Genomic DNA, 17321 nt, shown 5'->3' on the forward strand with positions numbered 1-17321 from the left:
TAGCTAAAGTGAGGAGATATATGATTTGACGATTGATCGGTAACTGGAGACACACAGAGTTGTGATGGATTGACGGAAATGTTCAGAAATTGAAAAGTTATGATATCATGGCTGCCACCTGATCTCTGAGAATCGGTGCTGCTGTAGAAAGCGCTGCGTAGGTTTGTGACCCCAATCAAGGGGGAATCGGGAAGTGCTCTGCAATGTCGCATGTTACGCTATCTGCTTATTTTAAAAATTGCTACATATTTACACGCTTACTTGTGCCAATGCAGGTTTTGATAAAGTGTAATCAGTTTCACTGTAGTGCGCCATTGTTAACTCACAGTATGAAAGTCATAAAGAGATGCATTTTTATACATTTTGAGCCACTGTCGTTTTGTCTTTTTATTTTAATTTGTAAATCAAATAGGCTTTTTTATGGTTGACCTGTCTGATGAAATGCTCTCTATTCTTGTGTCCCTGCTATTCTCAACACAAAGCCATCTATCTGCTCATAAATCCTTCTGTGTGGTTGTTGAAAGCAGAGCGTAAGTCTGCCTGACACTTTCTCGATGTCGCTCGTGTCCTTTCTCAGAATCAAAAATTGTTCTGTGCTCTGGTGCTCCTTTAACCTGGAGGCTGAACACTGGAAGCCATTTGGAATTCTCTGTTAAAAATGTAAATGGCCACAATGAACTTTGGTTTACATATCAGTGGAATGTTTGAATATTTTAATTCTTAAAAAAAATGTTATATAGGGAAAATGGTATAATAAATAATATATAATAAATATATAATAAATACCACACCCTAAAAGAATAGAATTGTAACTTGGCGGGTATCTGTGAAATTTTAACATTTTTTCACATTGCATGGCTACTATTGGAGAGTCAGAATTCGGAGAGTCAGAAAACGGCACTGGCATGACAGGAAACCAGGGAGCAGTGGCATCTCTCCAGTGTGGGTGAATGAACAGCTTTTCCGAAGTTCCACTGGCTCTGAACCCGTATAGGGTTTCCCACAGTACAGCAAACAGCTCTGGAAGCTGCTGCACTTGGACTGGATCCAGTTTAAAGGAGCAGCGTCATTGAGGTGCAGAATAGCCATTCAGACTCTGATATGGGTTGAATGCAAACGCTGTGATTGAACATTCCAGACTGATTTCTCTAAAATCACCCTAAATTCGTTAATGTTGTTATATTAATGCCAGATATTATGGATTAAACACAGAGCAAAGGTGCCTCCCATTCAAAGAATTATTTTAAAGCACACTTTCAGAAAGGTGCAGATACAAAAAAGAAATTACATTCTTATATCGTATTATTTACACCTAACATTTCCCGGTCCCAACTTGTTCCAAACTTGCATGCTCATGAACAAATGAACTGATCTTTATATCCAAAAATGTAACAGCAAGTCATTAAATTCCCTTCCTTGTTCATTGACTGACGTTGTTATAACTGTGAGAAGTCTTCACGTCTCAGACGCCTTTGTAGGCATTCAAGAATATTGTGGTCCATGAAGGACTATAGCATTATCGCCGTTTATAGCTGCAGGTCTGATACAGGGTGCATTTTCAATGATTTTGTAATGAACTGAGATGCTTATCACTAAACATAATTTTTATTACTCTTCAATTTGGAATGTTTTTGGTAAAATAATGCTCATCTGAGACTGATCATGAGAAATATCACTTCATCTCAAGTGCAGTCTTTGTTTGGAAAGATGTGCCCGGGTTAAAAATATAAAGTTGGATTGCCAAGAATGAAAAATGCTACTATCGTAAATAGAATCTGAACGTAGAAATTTGTGCATTTATTGTCGAAATTAAGGCTTGTTTTATTCTGAATATAGCAGTGTCTGTCATTAAACATTGTACTTTATTATGTAGATTTTTTTTCCATTTAGAATTTTGTTAATGCAGTTATTGAAAATGTTTTAATATCTGTCCTTTATCGCTCATTAGACACATGACTCAACTCAGATTTTGCAATATTTTCTTTCCAGTTCTAAGATACGGCACGGTTTGAATATAGCACTTGCAGAGGTGGACTGGCAGGCGGGCCAGCAGGGGCAACTACCCCAGGGCCTGGGCCTCCTTCCGACTGCAGACCGGGCCCCCCAGTGACATCGAGGGCCCCCCTGCAACTGCAAAACTTACATACATGCGAAACACTCATAAGGATTAAGGCACTGATATTGTGCATATAGACTTGTGGCATGATTTTATATCTCTCATTTTTATGTATAAAATCTAATTATGGTGGGAGTCGGCACAAAAAAAATGGTACAATACTTAAAACGATTTTGAAATTTAATAGTTTCTAATGTTTCATAGTCAAACTCTGTTGCCGAGGTTTGTATTTAATGAAAAAAGCATATGTAATTTGCTAACTATTACAGTGCATGATGGGTATGATATTTGGAGGATACTTTAATTTCATTATCTGCAACTGGTGCAGGCAGGCCGTAGGTGTGAATTTGTAAAGGGGGGCATGGTCCATTTCTGCCCCAGGGCCCAGTGTACAGTTGCTCTACCACTAAGCACCTGTATAGAAAACTGAATAAATCTCAAGTTGTCCACATATAAAAATAAATGCCCTATATAGTATATAATCATATTATTATACTGTGTCCCATAAAAATTATTTTGACTTTACCTATTATTTTTAATTTAAAATATATGAAAAATAAAACCTTTTTTTTCAGAGCATTCTTGTTTTAAAAATAGACATTACACTTCTACCGTGTAAAATCTTGCTAATTAAAATCTTTGTACGCTTCTACAATGTGCACACATCCATTACTCTTAAACGTAAATGTAACTGGTCTCGGTATAAATGTAACTGGTATATAGTAGCCCTTAGTCACTGTATTCTGAGGAGGATAAAAAGGATATCAGCACATTTTCCTGCCACAGAACATCAGAAAATTGCTTGCCTGGGATTAATCTTTAAGATTAATCAATAAAATTACAGCACTACTTATGATGAGTTTAAATCTACAAATTAATATCATGTTTAATTTTATCTGAACTTTCAGTTATAATAATTAATCCTAAACGTATACTCCATTAACAAATAAGAACTTGAAAAAAATGATTTTATTTTTCCACGCCTGTCTGTCTGGCGCTTTCATTTCCCCTTGGTGCTCTACCTTCTCCTCCCTCCGCAGTCTTCCTCGGCAAGATGTGTGAAGCTTCCTGCTTTTTGCCTTGATGTGACCTGCCGTGTTACATTCTCTGACAGATGTGTTCGTCAGTAACCCTCCTTCCCTCCCTCGCTCCGTCCAGCTTGGCTCCGCACTTTGCAGGATGGAGAGCCAGGTCTGGCTCCGGAACCGGAACCGGAGACCGCGTCGGTGGCGAGCAGCAGTGACGGCACCAGCAGCCTTCCGGACCAGGGTTACGCCCCCTCTGAGGGCATGCCTGAAGACGCCTATGTGAGCTCGCCCTCTGAAATCGCCCACCCAGCTTCTCCCAGCGGCGGCGTGTCCCCAGACAGCCAGCCGGGTCACACTCGAATTCCACCCAGGGACAGCTCCAGTGACAGCGATGAAGGCTGCGCCACATGGGGGTCCCGACACAGGTACGGCCTACTTGACATAAAACAGGTCACAGTATTTCAGACCCAAGTGCCTGGGAGTCCAGCAGCAAGACACTGTGACCTGAGTATTGTGTGAAGACTGAACCTTCAGCTGTGTTTTGTGATGTCATTTCCTGTCCATGTTGGACAGCACCTCACACGTGGAAATCCCACTGGGTGCATGCGGGCTCCAGCGCATGGGATGGAACGTCACGCTGGGTAAACCATGTGTAATCAAGGTGTAAATGTCGTTGCTGCAGAACAGGGGTCTCCAACTCTGGTCCTGGAGAGCTACTATCCAGTAGGTTTTCTGTCCCACTTGGCTTCTGATGAGCCACACCTGCTCCTGGTATTTACCTGAGAACAGGTGTGGCTCATCAGAAGCCGGATATGATAGAAAACCTACTGGACGGTACCTACTGGAGACCCCTGCTGTAGAATAACTTAAAGACTAATAGATTAATGAAAAATGTTGGATTGTTGTACAGAGATTAAAGCATATTGTTCAGGAGTAAATTAAATGCCTTTCATTAGAAGATAATGAAATATCTTTCTATAAATATTTTTATTTGGGTTGCGCATCAAGTAAAGTGTAATTTATCGCCATGACATATATACAGTATCAAAGATAAAGATGAGTCAGTAAACTTTCTGCTTCAGATGGGCATTAAAGGAGTTGGGTTTTAATGGTGTTAATTAGGCAGTTTCAAACAGGAATTACCATTAGCTGTAGGCCTTAATTTCACCGACACAAAAACTCATTTTTTCATATCAGTGAGCTTGCTCACACGTATGACTCCTGCGTTTAAATAATTACTGGGCAGACAAGCTGCAAAGAGAATATGTAAGCCACACACTCTCAATCACTAATTAAGATGTTAACTTCAAGTGTTACATTGGCCTCTATGTATTTCACTTTAACAAATGAAAAAGCACCTTTGATATTGACCTCATAGATTATTTGAGGAAGCGAGTTTTGGTAAAACAATATTCAGCTGTGACTGATCATGAGAAATATCATCTCGAATGCAGTCCTTGTTTGGAAAGACGTGCCCGGGTTAAAAATATTAAGTTGGATTGCCAAGAATGAAAAATGTCATCTACTATCATAAATAGAAACTGGAACATGGAAATTGGTGCATTTATTGTTTAAATTGAGGCTTTTGAATATAGCAGTATCTGTCATTAAACATAGAACTTTCTTTTTTTCCATTTAATTTTTCCATTTCAGGCACAGTAATGAAATTCACCCAGGGGAGGAATCAGGCAGAAAGAAGGACACCTATGAGGATGACTTGAAGATCACCGCCCAGCTTCATGAGACTCTGGCTGAGCTGGATGCTGGCCTAGCAGGTAGGCTTTTCCTGCATCTGAAAATGCTAAAGGCTATTGCTAATAGGCCTACCAGGTGCACTTTTTGTGCATCTGAAAACGTTAAAAGCTATTACTAATAAGCATAGATGGGCTACATAAAAACAAACTCAGAATCTTAATTTTAAAAGTAGAAATGGATTTACTCTACGTAAATACTCTATGTAAGTTTAGTCTACATTTCTTCTCTCTATGTTGTTAAATGATCAGTATTTCATTAATGTAAGTATTGAACTGCTATTGACATTTGACTAATTCATTATTTATTCTTTTAATTACCCCATCAAAAAGCAGATGTTGATCACATAGATCAAGCCTCAATATGTGAGTCCTCTACATCAGATAAGTCTTTAGATGAGGTCCCTGTGTCATTTTTGGACTTGGAAGTGCCAGTGACGACTATCAATGAAGTTGTGGATAACCTAGAGCCTAGTACAGCAAATTACAAGGTGTCACCATTGTCTTGTATGCAAAATGTCATCATTGGAAATCACATTCCTATCTATAAGCCACATGGCAGTGTAAGAGTCAAAGATGGCAGTGTAAGAGTCAAAGATGGCAGTGTAAGAGTCAAAGATGGCAGTGCCATCACCAAGTGCGGAGACAGCTTGGGATTTCCTCATGCAGCACTAGGTGATAGGATGCCTGAAGAAAGACTCAACAACAGCAGCAGAAGAAAGGAGGAAGCCAAAGATGAAACGACAGTGATCCCAGTGACAGAAATCCAAGATGGCGCGTGGAAAGAAGAAACTGCTGTATTTGCATCCTCCGCTCAAGACATAACCGATAACTCGTCAAGAAATCAAAGGTGCCTGGGCGCTACTAAGGGCTATACCAGTCAACCTCCTAAGGAAACTGAGGCAACCGTCCCCATGAAACGACAAATGGCACAAAACACCATAACCCCGAATCCCAGTTCCCGGTATGGCTTAAAGACCTTCACCGTCGTTCCCCCGAAGCCGACAGTGACACAGAATTCAGCTGGCTCTTTGGTTATCGGTGCCATTAAAATCGATGCCTTAGGAAATATGGTCTCGCAAGACAATAAACACAGAAGATCTCTGGGACCTGAAGGTGACACAGAGATGGGGAAAGCCAAGGTCTTTTGGACGTCAACGAAGCAGCAAGATACAGTACCTTGCAATAGGGATGTTAAAACAAAAGATCTAGAGATCTCCAAGCCAGCACCTGCAGAACCATTGAAGGCCACTGTTGATGGAACACAGAGCAAGAGTTTGTTTACAGATCCCAAAGAGCAGTTTGTAAAACCGATACATGAGTCTGACCAAAAGAGAGACCTATCCTTTTTAAAACCGTCGAGAAGAACGTCCAGCCAGTATGTGGCTTCTGCCATATCCAAGTACACTAGAGGGCCTCCGACCGGAACTAAGAGAATTCTAGAGTTGAATGCAGCAGCTGACTTATCAGTCTCCAAGCAAGAGTTCTCTGGCACAAAAAGCTTTTCAAATAGCAATAGATTTGAAGAAATGCATTCAAATAACTCAACACGCATTGAAGACTCTGAACGTGTGTTAGAAGTGAAAGGAAACAGCAACTCGGTTCCGGTGACCAATCCTAATCGTTCCCTGAGTTTCCAAGAACACACCAATTATAAAGTCAAAAATACAAGAGCGAAACGAGATGAGAACGCCTCGTTGCCTGAAGAAGGAGGCAAAAATACGGGGAAAGCTAATTCCAGAAACACTGTACCCAGGCAACAGTCTATTACATCTACACAGCAGCTAAAGTCTCCCGCTAAAGCAGAACTTGCCATTTCACAGTCCGTCTACAGCTCTGTCCCTGCACAGGATGCTATGGATGCCAATAGTCTTGTATTGGACAGGGAGTCTGACTCTTCGGCATCTACTGCCGCCTCTACAGAAGGCTGTCAGCCAGGCGTGTTTGGGCCTGTCACAAAGTTCAAACCTGTCATAATGAAACCCATTCAGAAGGAAACTTCACTGCACATCACTCTCATGGAGGCTATCCAGTCCGGTGATGGGAAGGAACGTCTCAGAAAGGTAGACTGCCAAACTTACGGAAATTCCAATTCCAAATAAGTACCATTCATTCACTTATATTTTTGAGTATTTAAAATAAACAGTGTTGATGTGTGATGGATACACATACTATAGTATCATTCAGGTAATAGACTACTGTAAAACAGATAGAATAAAATGCATTAAAAGCAAATGACAGTACTTTTAGTATTTCAGTATTGCACTTGAAGACCGTAATATAATCTCAGCCTAATTTTTCCATAAAAGATGCAATTGATCCTCCATAATATGTTTAGTTATTTTTCTTCAAGCTTGTGATTTTATGCTTAAGTGTAGATTTTTGGAAATGTGCTGAAATGATTAGCTCTCCAGCAACATTCTGCCGATTCCTTTGGCCTTAGGTGTCTGGTGCAGCACAGGAAAGCACTTCCACATCCCTGTCGTTTGTCACAACTGAAAATGAACATTCTGCACTTTTAGCAGCTATAAGAGCTCAGAATAACTCCACAAGACTTAGGAAGGTAAGTTTTGGAAGCATGATTCTCTTTATATTTACCTGGCCCAGTAATGCATTGATGCTTCAGAAATCATGTTACGTAAAAGTGTGTAGACGTTTAAAGCGATAGAGGTGTGTGGAAATCTTTTATCACTATTTTAAGATGAAATATTAAGTTATCTAAGTAATGTGTGTGTGTGTGTGTATGTGTGTGTATATTTGCAGAGCCAAAAAATGCAGGATTTTTTTCTTCCTTCCAATGTTTCTGGAACGTAAAATGTTTTTCCCTGTTCCAGTGAGTTAAGGAACAGCAGTGTTGATTTTATGGGTTTGGTTCCATATCCAGGACTCCACAAGGAACTCTGGGAGTTTGGAGTACTTTGTAAATACGGATTATGTTCTCTGGATTAAGTGGGAGCCAAATGCTGCGAGTCGACTTTCAGCACCAACACGTTACTGAAGTATCTCTCTTCAGGAGAAATAAATATTGTAACCCTCAGAGCGACGTGCTGAGCTGCAGCCTGCGTCTCGGTGCCAGTGGCTGTGTGTAGCTTTTGTGTCCTGCTTTTAAAACTTTTAATGGATAAACAATGTCCCACAGACACTGGTTATTACTGTTTATTACTGCTAATACTGTTTATTCTGCAAGTGGTCTGCAGGTAATGAGGGTAATCTCTATGTCCAAGACCAGGAGACAAAGTAAAGATTAAGCAGATCAGTCCGTCTTTAGTTTCTGTGTCAGTTCATCCACTTAAATGTGTTGCCAATAAATCGAAGAAAGTCAGACTTCCTTTTCAGTCAGGAAACGGTGTTTGACTTTGCAGACAAAATCTGAAGCAGCATCTGAGCTGGAGGGGTACAAGAAGGCTGAATTGGGGGGCACTGCGCTGCCCGAACACCTGCCTCCGCCCCCTGCCTTTGCACCCCCTCCTCCACCTGTGCCTTACGTACCCTCCATGGTGAGCTCAGCACGGAACCCTCCGGAAGGTGCCAGAGAGGCTCTCCTGGAGGCCATCCGTTCAGGGTTTGGAGCTCAGAGACTAAAGAAGGTGATGTTGTTAGTCTGCTCTTTATTATTAATGTCTTTTTTTTCTTTCTTCTCATACAAACGGGTGTAGAAAATGGATGTATGGATACTTCACTTGTCACATTTTAGCGCTGTAACATTTATTAGCTCTGTATTATTCAGTATATAATGTGGAAATTCAAAAACAATTTTACTGAATGGGTTAAGTTGAAAAGTTTAGCCGTGATTTTAATGAGAGGGGAACTTGGAATTTAATGGCATGTAACCCCCATGCTAGGCCGTCCGTTTCTATCACCTGTTACAAAGCTGACATCCAAACTGCTGTACTTCTGCCAGCAGTACATCACTCTGTGTGATGTCATACCTTAAGCCCTCCCCAGGCCCAGTGTCAGAGGGTGGCCAGGGGGGCCTGCTGCCCCATGAACAGCCCAGTGGTCCCCAGAGCTGTTAAGTTCAGGTCCCAAAAGTACAAATCCAGACCAAGGTTTTGTTTTATCCATCCAGTTGAATACTCTGTGTATGTGTTACTCAGCTTATCAGTTGAAACAAAACCCTGGTCTGGATTTGTACTTTCTGGACCTGAACTTTCCACCTCTGACGCTCCCCCATTAGAGGTTTTCACACCGAAGTTCTGGAACCTGGTCCCTGGTAGCTCCTGGCCACTTCTTCCTGTCGTTTTCACACCGCACAACAGGAACTAGGACCTTTATGCTAAATACGCATGGGAGATGCAAAAATTTACCTTAACGAAACTTCACAAAACAATGGAGGATGAAGAAGTTGTTTTTGTTAGTTATTTGTTAATTACTGGGGGGGTCGATCGCAATCAAAACAGGACACAGCCTTTTATTAATAGTTCATTTATTTGACTCGTGACATGTTTGTAATTTTTATTAAATCTGTCCGGCAGATCTATTTTTCATTTTTCTCAGAATGAAAAGCCGTGTAACTTTATCCTGCTAACAGACATTGGCAAGTTTCATTGCCAGCATCGGCAATATTAGACAAAAGTATATTGGTTATAGATCAAATTTTCTGATGAGGAAATATGGAGATGCAGGCAAAAAAAATGCATTAATTGATGCATTAAATGAAATTAATGTACAAAGATAATTCCATTTGCTCAATTAATGCTCCATCACTTTTCCCCGCAGTTCTCCCTAACACCGGTGCTTGTGGTCACCCAATCACCAAGATATTGCTGTAAGCGTCTCCCCAGTAGCTCGTGTTTGAATGAAAAGTATCTAGGCTGTGTCCGAATTCAGGGACTGCATCCTTCCAAGGCTGTATCCGAAGACCAAATGCGTCACAAGGTGTGACAAGGCTGTCCCACTTCGAAGGCTCCTTCAAATGCATCTTTCTTTTGCCGAATTGCAAAGGATCCCAAGATTCATTGCACAGAGTGTCGAAGAACACAGTCTACAAGGTCTATACCTTCATAGACCACATCTTTTGACAGATGCAACCCCTGAATTTGGACACAGCCCTAGTGTAGACTAGATACTAAAAAAGGGTTCCAGAACTGTGTCAGAGAAACTACAGTCGGGCTAACTTCCTGCAGTGTGAACACGACAAGAGTTCCTGGTTCCAAACAAAGGCTCTAGTTCCTGAAAAAGTTCCTGCTGTGTGAATGCTCCCCGTATGTGTTCCCAGGTGTGCACACACTGCAGCAGCAAAAATAAATGTCAGTTTAACAGAAATATACGTAAAGTAAATCTGCATTTGGAAATACCTGACAGATGCATGGGAGGAACGTGTTTTTTATATCTGCATCTGCTATGATGCTTTAAACAAATAAATTGTAGTATGTTTCAGCTTTCACTGTGACACAGTAGATTATGATAAGAGATTTTAACTAAACTGGGGTGTAGTCTGATGTGGATGGTTTGATGTTAAAATTAGAACTTGGGCCTGTAGATGGGAGCTTGTTAGCCTTGTTGATTTAGAAAAAGTTTGTCACTTAGAGGTGCCCGATATGGAAATAAAGTTTGTCAGATAAGTTGGTGGTGTTGCCACGAGTTGTGTCAATAGACACAAAGCAGTGCTGACAAATCACAATCAAATCTCAATATCGTATCTATGGAAAATATAAATAGGGGCCTGTATCACAAATTTTGCCTCCATTCATCCTTCGCAATTTAATGACGCATGCGCGGTGCGACTCTGTGGTGGCTGGTGTTGCCAGATCTGGTCTTTCCCCCTATATAATAAAGCCCATTTTAGATTGTGTTGTAGCGGTTGTAGCCTAGATATTGTACAGTCAGTGGTTATAGCCGGGATTTTGCCTGGCTCCATGGAAATCTGGCACTCTCTAGAACAAAATTGAACTACGAGAGAATGTTCACGTTCATCAGGCAGATATACAGTACGTTCAGTTCACATTCACCCAGAATATGAACGAGTTCATGAACGATCGTTCAATGAACTCGTTCAGGCACAACACTGGACAACTCCTTAGGGGACAGTGGGTACCCACTGAAGTCGTGGCTTCTCACGCCGCTCGCAAACCCACAGAATGAACATGAGCGGCGTTATAATGCTGCCCCCCATTCTCGGGCTCGGGCGGTGGTGGAGCGCACTGTAGGGCAGTTTAAAGGCTGTTGGCGCTGCCTGGACAAGACTGCTGGGGTGCTGCTATACATGCAGTCTGCAAAAAGTGTGTCGCATTGTACACGCATGTAGCGTGTTGCATAATCTGGCACAAAATCGTGGCTTGCTGGTATCTGAAGAGCTTAGGCATGAGGCAGCACCATCACCGCCTGTTTCATCCTCAGCACTGGGGGCACCTCTTGTACTATTGTCTGTAAGAATAAACAAACAGAAGAACCACATCTGCGCCCTACGTGTTATTCATAAACATGCAAGTAATTCAAACAAGTATGGTGCGAGATTTATAAAGGGAATGTTTTATGCATCTGGATTTTTTCTTGCTTGCGCACATTCCTAGTTTTGTCCGTACGCCATGTTTTAGTGTGAATTCTACGCACGTCGTTATACATGAGGCCCCGGTTCACTTCTCTCCTGCTGACTCATTTTTGTTAAATGTCTCACAAATGCACGACACTATGAGTCTAACAGCAAGGAGACTGACTGGCTCATGCAAAACAAGAGGCAGTAAAGTTTACACTGTTATTTTTTTAACATATACTCCTTTACCTTAAAACAATCATTAAAATTGCAGGGCTTCCTAAGCTTTGTTCCCTGTGACAGAGTAAGAATGTTTTTCCATAAAGCTGACTCTCGTGGTCCTTGCAATGTGAAAATTACATGTGTGTAACATGTGACAAATATTAAAATCACACATTGGCAGCTCTGTCAATAATCATTGAGATTGGTGGTTCACTAGAGCAGAGCCTACATGTCACTCATGAGCAACATCAAACATTAAATTAGAATAAATTATATCAGCCAGACTTCTCTTGTAGATTAGTCATGGAAAATGAGAACAACGTGAGTTTTCCTATTGTTTTAAGCAGCAAAAAAGTTGTAGCATGATGTGTTACATTTAATTTTCCTTAATTGACATGGCATGTCATGCAATTTGAGTTTCGCGCATGCACACATCATGATGAAACTATATAGAGTGCATCCTTAATGTCACCTATGGATTGATAGGTAATCTGAAGTGCGGATTTAAGATAGACTGGGCTAAATGTAAGCAAATGAAAATAAAGTTCATTTAAACTGGGGTACCCAGAACTAAGCAGAGAACAGGGGCCGGTGATTAAAAAGATGTATCTCTTGCTTAGCCAAATAACTTGTCGGATTTAAGGTACCCTAATTTAAATGGACTTCACCTCTGTTCACTTACATTTAACCCAGATTACCTTAAATCTATCTAGTTATCCAGCTAAGAAGTCCTGCTTTGTGATACAGGCCCCTATTTATATTTTCTGTATTCTGATTGACATAGCCATAGACCAATGAAGAGCTCAGACCCTCCTTCCTAGTTCCAGGTAAACGGTGCCATGTTTGTAGTTCTCAAGCGGTTTCACTGAGCGCAAAATGTCAGCATGAATCAGTTGTGAGATAGGGTTTCTCTGACAAAAATGTTTATATATTGCAAATGGAATATCTAGAAAGAAAATTTCAATGCAGATTTATTCTGGAGACTCTACAGAGTCCAACAATACCCAATTGGATTAGTCCTAAATATCTCCTGGTAATCACTATTCAAACAAATGGGACCTGTTAAACAGGTCAAAATTTTAGCTATCCGGGTATGTTTTAAGGGTTTCAGAGCCAAAAACAAAACCAAAGCTAAATTCATATAATGAGAGTTAGTGGTTAGCGGTTATCATTAGCTTCCACTAAATGTTTTTGAGGTTTATCAGTTTAGCATTATGGAATTAAACTTTTGGGGGTAGCGGATTAGCGGTTATCGGAGCTAACTTTTTGGGTAGTTGTGCCCACCACTGATAATCACCAAGATGCATGGTGATTGTCCTTTGGAAGAGATTTACAGCTGATAATCACCAAGATGCATTGTGATTGTCTCCTGAAAGATTTTCAGCTGATAACCACCAAGGTGTGTAGTGATTGTCCTTTGGAAGAGATTTACAGCTGATAACCACCAAGGTGAATTGTGATTGTCTCCTGAAAGATTTTCAGATGATAATCACCAAGGTGTGTGGTGATTGTCTCCTGAAAGATTTTCAGCTGATAATCACCAAGGTGTGTGGTGATTGTCCCTTAGAAGAGATTTTCAGCTGATAATTACCAAGGGGCAATGTAATTGTCTCCTGGGAGATTTTGAGCTGATAATCACCAAGGTGCATGGTGATTGTCCTTTGTAAGAGATTCACCAAGGTGCATGGTGATTGTCCTTTGGAAGAGATTTAGAGTTGATTATCACCAAGGTGCATAGTGATTATCTCCTGAAAATTTTTCAGCTGATAATCAGCAAGGTGCATGGTGATTGTGTTTGGATGAAATTCACAGCTGATAATCACCAAGGTGTATTGTAATTGTCTCCTGGAAGAGTTTCAGCTAATCACCAAGGTGTGTGGTGATTGTCCTTTGGAAGAGATGTACAGCTGATAATCACCAAGGTGATTGATAAGGATGCATGTGACTAAAAGTTTATTTCTCTTATTTAGGTCCCTGTCCCCAAAAAAACAGTGCTTGTGAATGGCAGACTGGGGAAAATTCGGGCATCGTCGTCAGTCCTGCAAGGGTACGAGAAAACATCAGAATCTCGTCTGCAGCATTTGCATAAGCCGTTTCACAGGACATCCACAAGCCAATAGATACTCTCCATTCTCCAATTACTTGTCTACTCATACATTTTATATATTTGAGCAGCCTCAGAAAGATGCTGGACAAGAAGATGCCAATAATTGTTGTTTATGTTGTATGCAAAGATTGACGCACTTTTCAAATATTTCTTAAATATTGAGATTTTATTTATCCACTCTTTTCAGTTGGGGAATTAATGTTGAGTTGGTACAGTGTAATTTGTGGCTGTATGAGTCTGTTTCCTTGCTGAAGTTCCAGAGTAACACCTACCTGCCAATCACAGTTTATAAGACCAATTCAGATTATTTCTGAATTTGCATATATTGAAATTCAGGGAACATCTTCCACCTTTCGTACAAGCAGATTTTGATTGTTTTGAATTATTTTTACAGCCAATTTGTCATTTTATTTCATGTAAAATGTAAAAAATGATCCCAAAATGCACAAATCCTGCCCCTTCTAATCCTCTAGCTCAGAGGTGTCAAACTCCAGTCCTGGGGGGCCAGAGGCCTGCACAGTTTTTGGTTCACCCTCATTTAACACAACCTGATTCAACTCCTTGTGCTAATTATCACACAGCTCTTGATCTGAATCATTTGTGGTGGAACAGGGAAAGAACTGAGCTGCACAGGGCTCCGGCCCTCCAGGACTGGAGTTTGATAGCCCTGCTCTAGCTGGTCACTTCAAAATGATCTACAGTGTATTTTGTTTCTATTAGCAAAACAAAAGTGTGCATCTTTGAAGAATATTTTTGTTCATTGAAGTTGGATGAAGACGTTTGTCTTTTTGAGTGGAATATTATGAAAATGTAATGTGATTGTTCATGGAAAGTAGGTTAATTGATCATTTGCCTTGTACATATTTACTTTCTCTGAAACAATATTAGCACATTGAAGCTGTAAAAATGTATTAATGTAGAACAGTGGCTCAGTCTGACTACTAAATCAAAGTATTATTAATAACGGAGTTCTTCCAAATTATTTAAATCTATGCCATTATTTTTATAGTACATACTGTACACAAAATGTTTAATTGAAGACCGAGCGTGAAAAACTGGTCTGAGGACATATCTGTAAGCGGGGATGTTTGCGTATATTAAATATTGGTAGATGTCTTTAGGATGCTAATATCCTAACATAAGATGTTAGGACTGCATGATGAAGTGGCCTGGTGGCTTGAAGAAGTGCAATTTTTTGGGGTGTTTTATTTTGGGTGCAAATATTTAATATGAGGAAATAAATCGTGGGCCAATAATGAGTACTGAGCGTAAATACAGAAATATGTAAGGAGATTATGAAATGTCTCTGCTAACAGGTTTGCCAGTTGTTAGAACAGACTCACTGGTCCATATATAGATATATAGATACATACACACACATATATATACACATCTTTGTTGGAATCACTCATTCATTTCTATGGGCATAACTCTAATCCCAACAATGACAACCTTAACCCATAACCAGCCCTAACCTTAACCATATTTAACCAAACAAAATACAAGACTTTTGGCACTTTTAGTTTTTGATTACAGTCACAGATTTTTTATAAAATTGAGTTTCCCCTTCTGGCAACTGAAAAAATGGTCCCCACAACATCAAAATAACACGTTTTTATCACATTGTGGGCACATTTGGTCCCCACAAAGTAATACACACACACATACACACACAGGTGATTGCCGTATTTGTCTGACATGTCTCTTAACCCTGTGTATTAGTGTAGCCATTAGTGTAACCATGGTCCCTGTTTGCCCCCCACCCCCAAAGCTTTTTGTTGTCCCGTTCCCTTCCTCTCCCCTCTGGCTCCTTAAAGGGCATTCCCAAATAAAGGGAATCCTGAAATTAAGGTCTTCCAATATCACATGGTTCTACTCACATTAGAAGATTTCTCAGCATCATAAATGTTGTGTATTTTCTGATTATCAATAAATATTGTAAATATTGTTATAAATGTAGGGACTTTACAATGTAATGTCCAAGTGTTAAATCATTCAGAAGAGAGGACATTGGTTAGTGTTGTTAATTATATATCATTTTTGTATTTTCTGTACCAAATGGTTCTACAGTATGTTATGTGACATCTTCTTCTCCCGACTAATTGTTTCTCAGTAAAATAAAAATGATAATCCTGCTACATTTGACAGTTAAAAGGTAAGAATCTTTCTCTTCTGGCATCCCTCCTTGTGTTCTCAGTGACAGCAGCTTACCCATTAAGAACCACATAGACTGATCTGCAAAAGAAAAGGTGGTACGATCTATATATCAAACTTGTCCACATTTTTATTATTTGTATTATGATCAAAGAGGGGAAAAACTGGCATTTATTTTAAAACAGGGTCCTCAAATGTCTTATGACTTGTATCTGTTTTGTAACCAACCCAACTGACATTTATCCATCATTCCTGTAAATCATTGCATCCCAGGTGGGTGGATGGATGGATTCCTGTAAATGCAACGCCCATCTGCTGAATGTCATCCAGACTTTTTTGTTCTCATGGGTGGAGATGACATAAAATCCAGGCTTGTGGTGCTGCTGCTCCTACTTTTACAGCATGGCCTTTGGACGGGCACAACTTTGTGAGGGTAACTGGTCAACATGAAGTATTGCATCACTCATCGGGTATGGTGTGTCCCTCATAAGGTGTCAACTTTCGATTTCTTCAATCGCTGAGTACAATGGTGACCTATGACATGGTGTCTGTGACATCTCCCAGCTGCAGCTTAGCTGCTGTCAGGGAATTTGGGGACACATTTACTGCAGCTCTTTACTGTGGTAACCTTTCTGTTGTTAGGGTTGCTTAGTAACTTAGTCAATTATCCAGTGAGTCATTAATGAATCTCCTCATTTTTCACTTGTATCAACCACCACTCTGCAAATATTGATACTTTTAATTAATGTTCTGTAAGTGGAGCTGTTCTTCTGTGCAACATCTCACAGGATCATAGAGAACATACCTCATGCCTCATAATTAGGCTTTCATTAATTCATCAAAATTTAATTACAAATTAACTCCATAGTGATTTTCCAGGGAGCCTGACCTGCTGTAATTAGGTGTGCCTGTTCCATAATCTTACGGTGCTTACCAAAGTGTTAATATCAATAAAATTTTAGAAAAATCTGAGAAATTCAGATTACACTTGCAACTGGTCATTCACTGGAAGCTCAGCCTAGCTGCACTTGCGCCTAATCGATTCCTTGACAGCATGTATGTTCGTAATGTGCTGTGTGCATTATTTATACAGTGCTTTGGACAAAATTATCCGCTAAATATGTAAAAATATTAGTAAGCAGTACCAATATGATTTCATGATTTTAAATATCATATGTGTATCTGTACAGTATTGCCTTTGCATACAATGATTATTATAGGAACAGCAAGACTTATATGTTCACTCCAGGTCAAAAAAAAGTGGGCCAAACCAAAATTGCACAACATTAAGCTTAGGCCCATTTTTTGCCCACGAGTGTGTAAAATTCTGTTTGTGTTATTGTTAAAAGATTTTTTTTTATTCTGAGTCTATTCTTTTTTTACGTATATTTAAGTTGCCCTTAGTTTTTTTTCTCTCTAAAAATGTGAGTTGGTCGAAATCTGCTTGCAGACTTGCTTTAGTGCTGAGGGC

General features: G+C 40.1%; 1 protein-coding gene across 5 annotated transcripts in view; it reads left to right on the forward strand.

Annotated features, from left to right (window-relative positions):
* Positions 1-13771, forward strand: part of cobl (cordon-bleu WH2 repeat protein) — a 58255-nt gene extending 44484 nt beyond the window's left edge. For all 5 annotated transcript variants that reach the window (XM_023806237.2, XM_023806239.2, XM_023806238.2 and 2 more), the window contains 6 exons: positions 3275-3569; positions 4798-4919; positions 5232-6958; positions 7339-7458; positions 8258-8482; positions 13560-13771. In XM_023806237.2, coding sequence (XP_023662005.2) covers positions 3275-3569; positions 4798-4919; positions 5232-6958; positions 7339-7458; positions 8258-8482; positions 13560-13709 — 2639 coding nt within the window. In that variant the 3' untranslated portion in view covers positions 13710-13771. The remainder of the gene's footprint in view (positions 1-3274; positions 3570-4797; positions 4920-5231; positions 6959-7338; positions 7459-8257; positions 8483-13559) is intronic.
* Positions 13772-17321: the final 3550 nt, after the last annotated feature.

Source organism: Paramormyrops kingsleyae, chromosome 9 (assembly GCF_048594095.1).
Source record: "Paramormyrops kingsleyae isolate MSU_618 chromosome 9, PKINGS_0.4, whole genome shotgun sequence".
Lineage (NCBI taxonomy): Eukaryota > Metazoa > Chordata > Actinopteri > Osteoglossiformes > Mormyridae > Paramormyrops > Paramormyrops kingsleyae.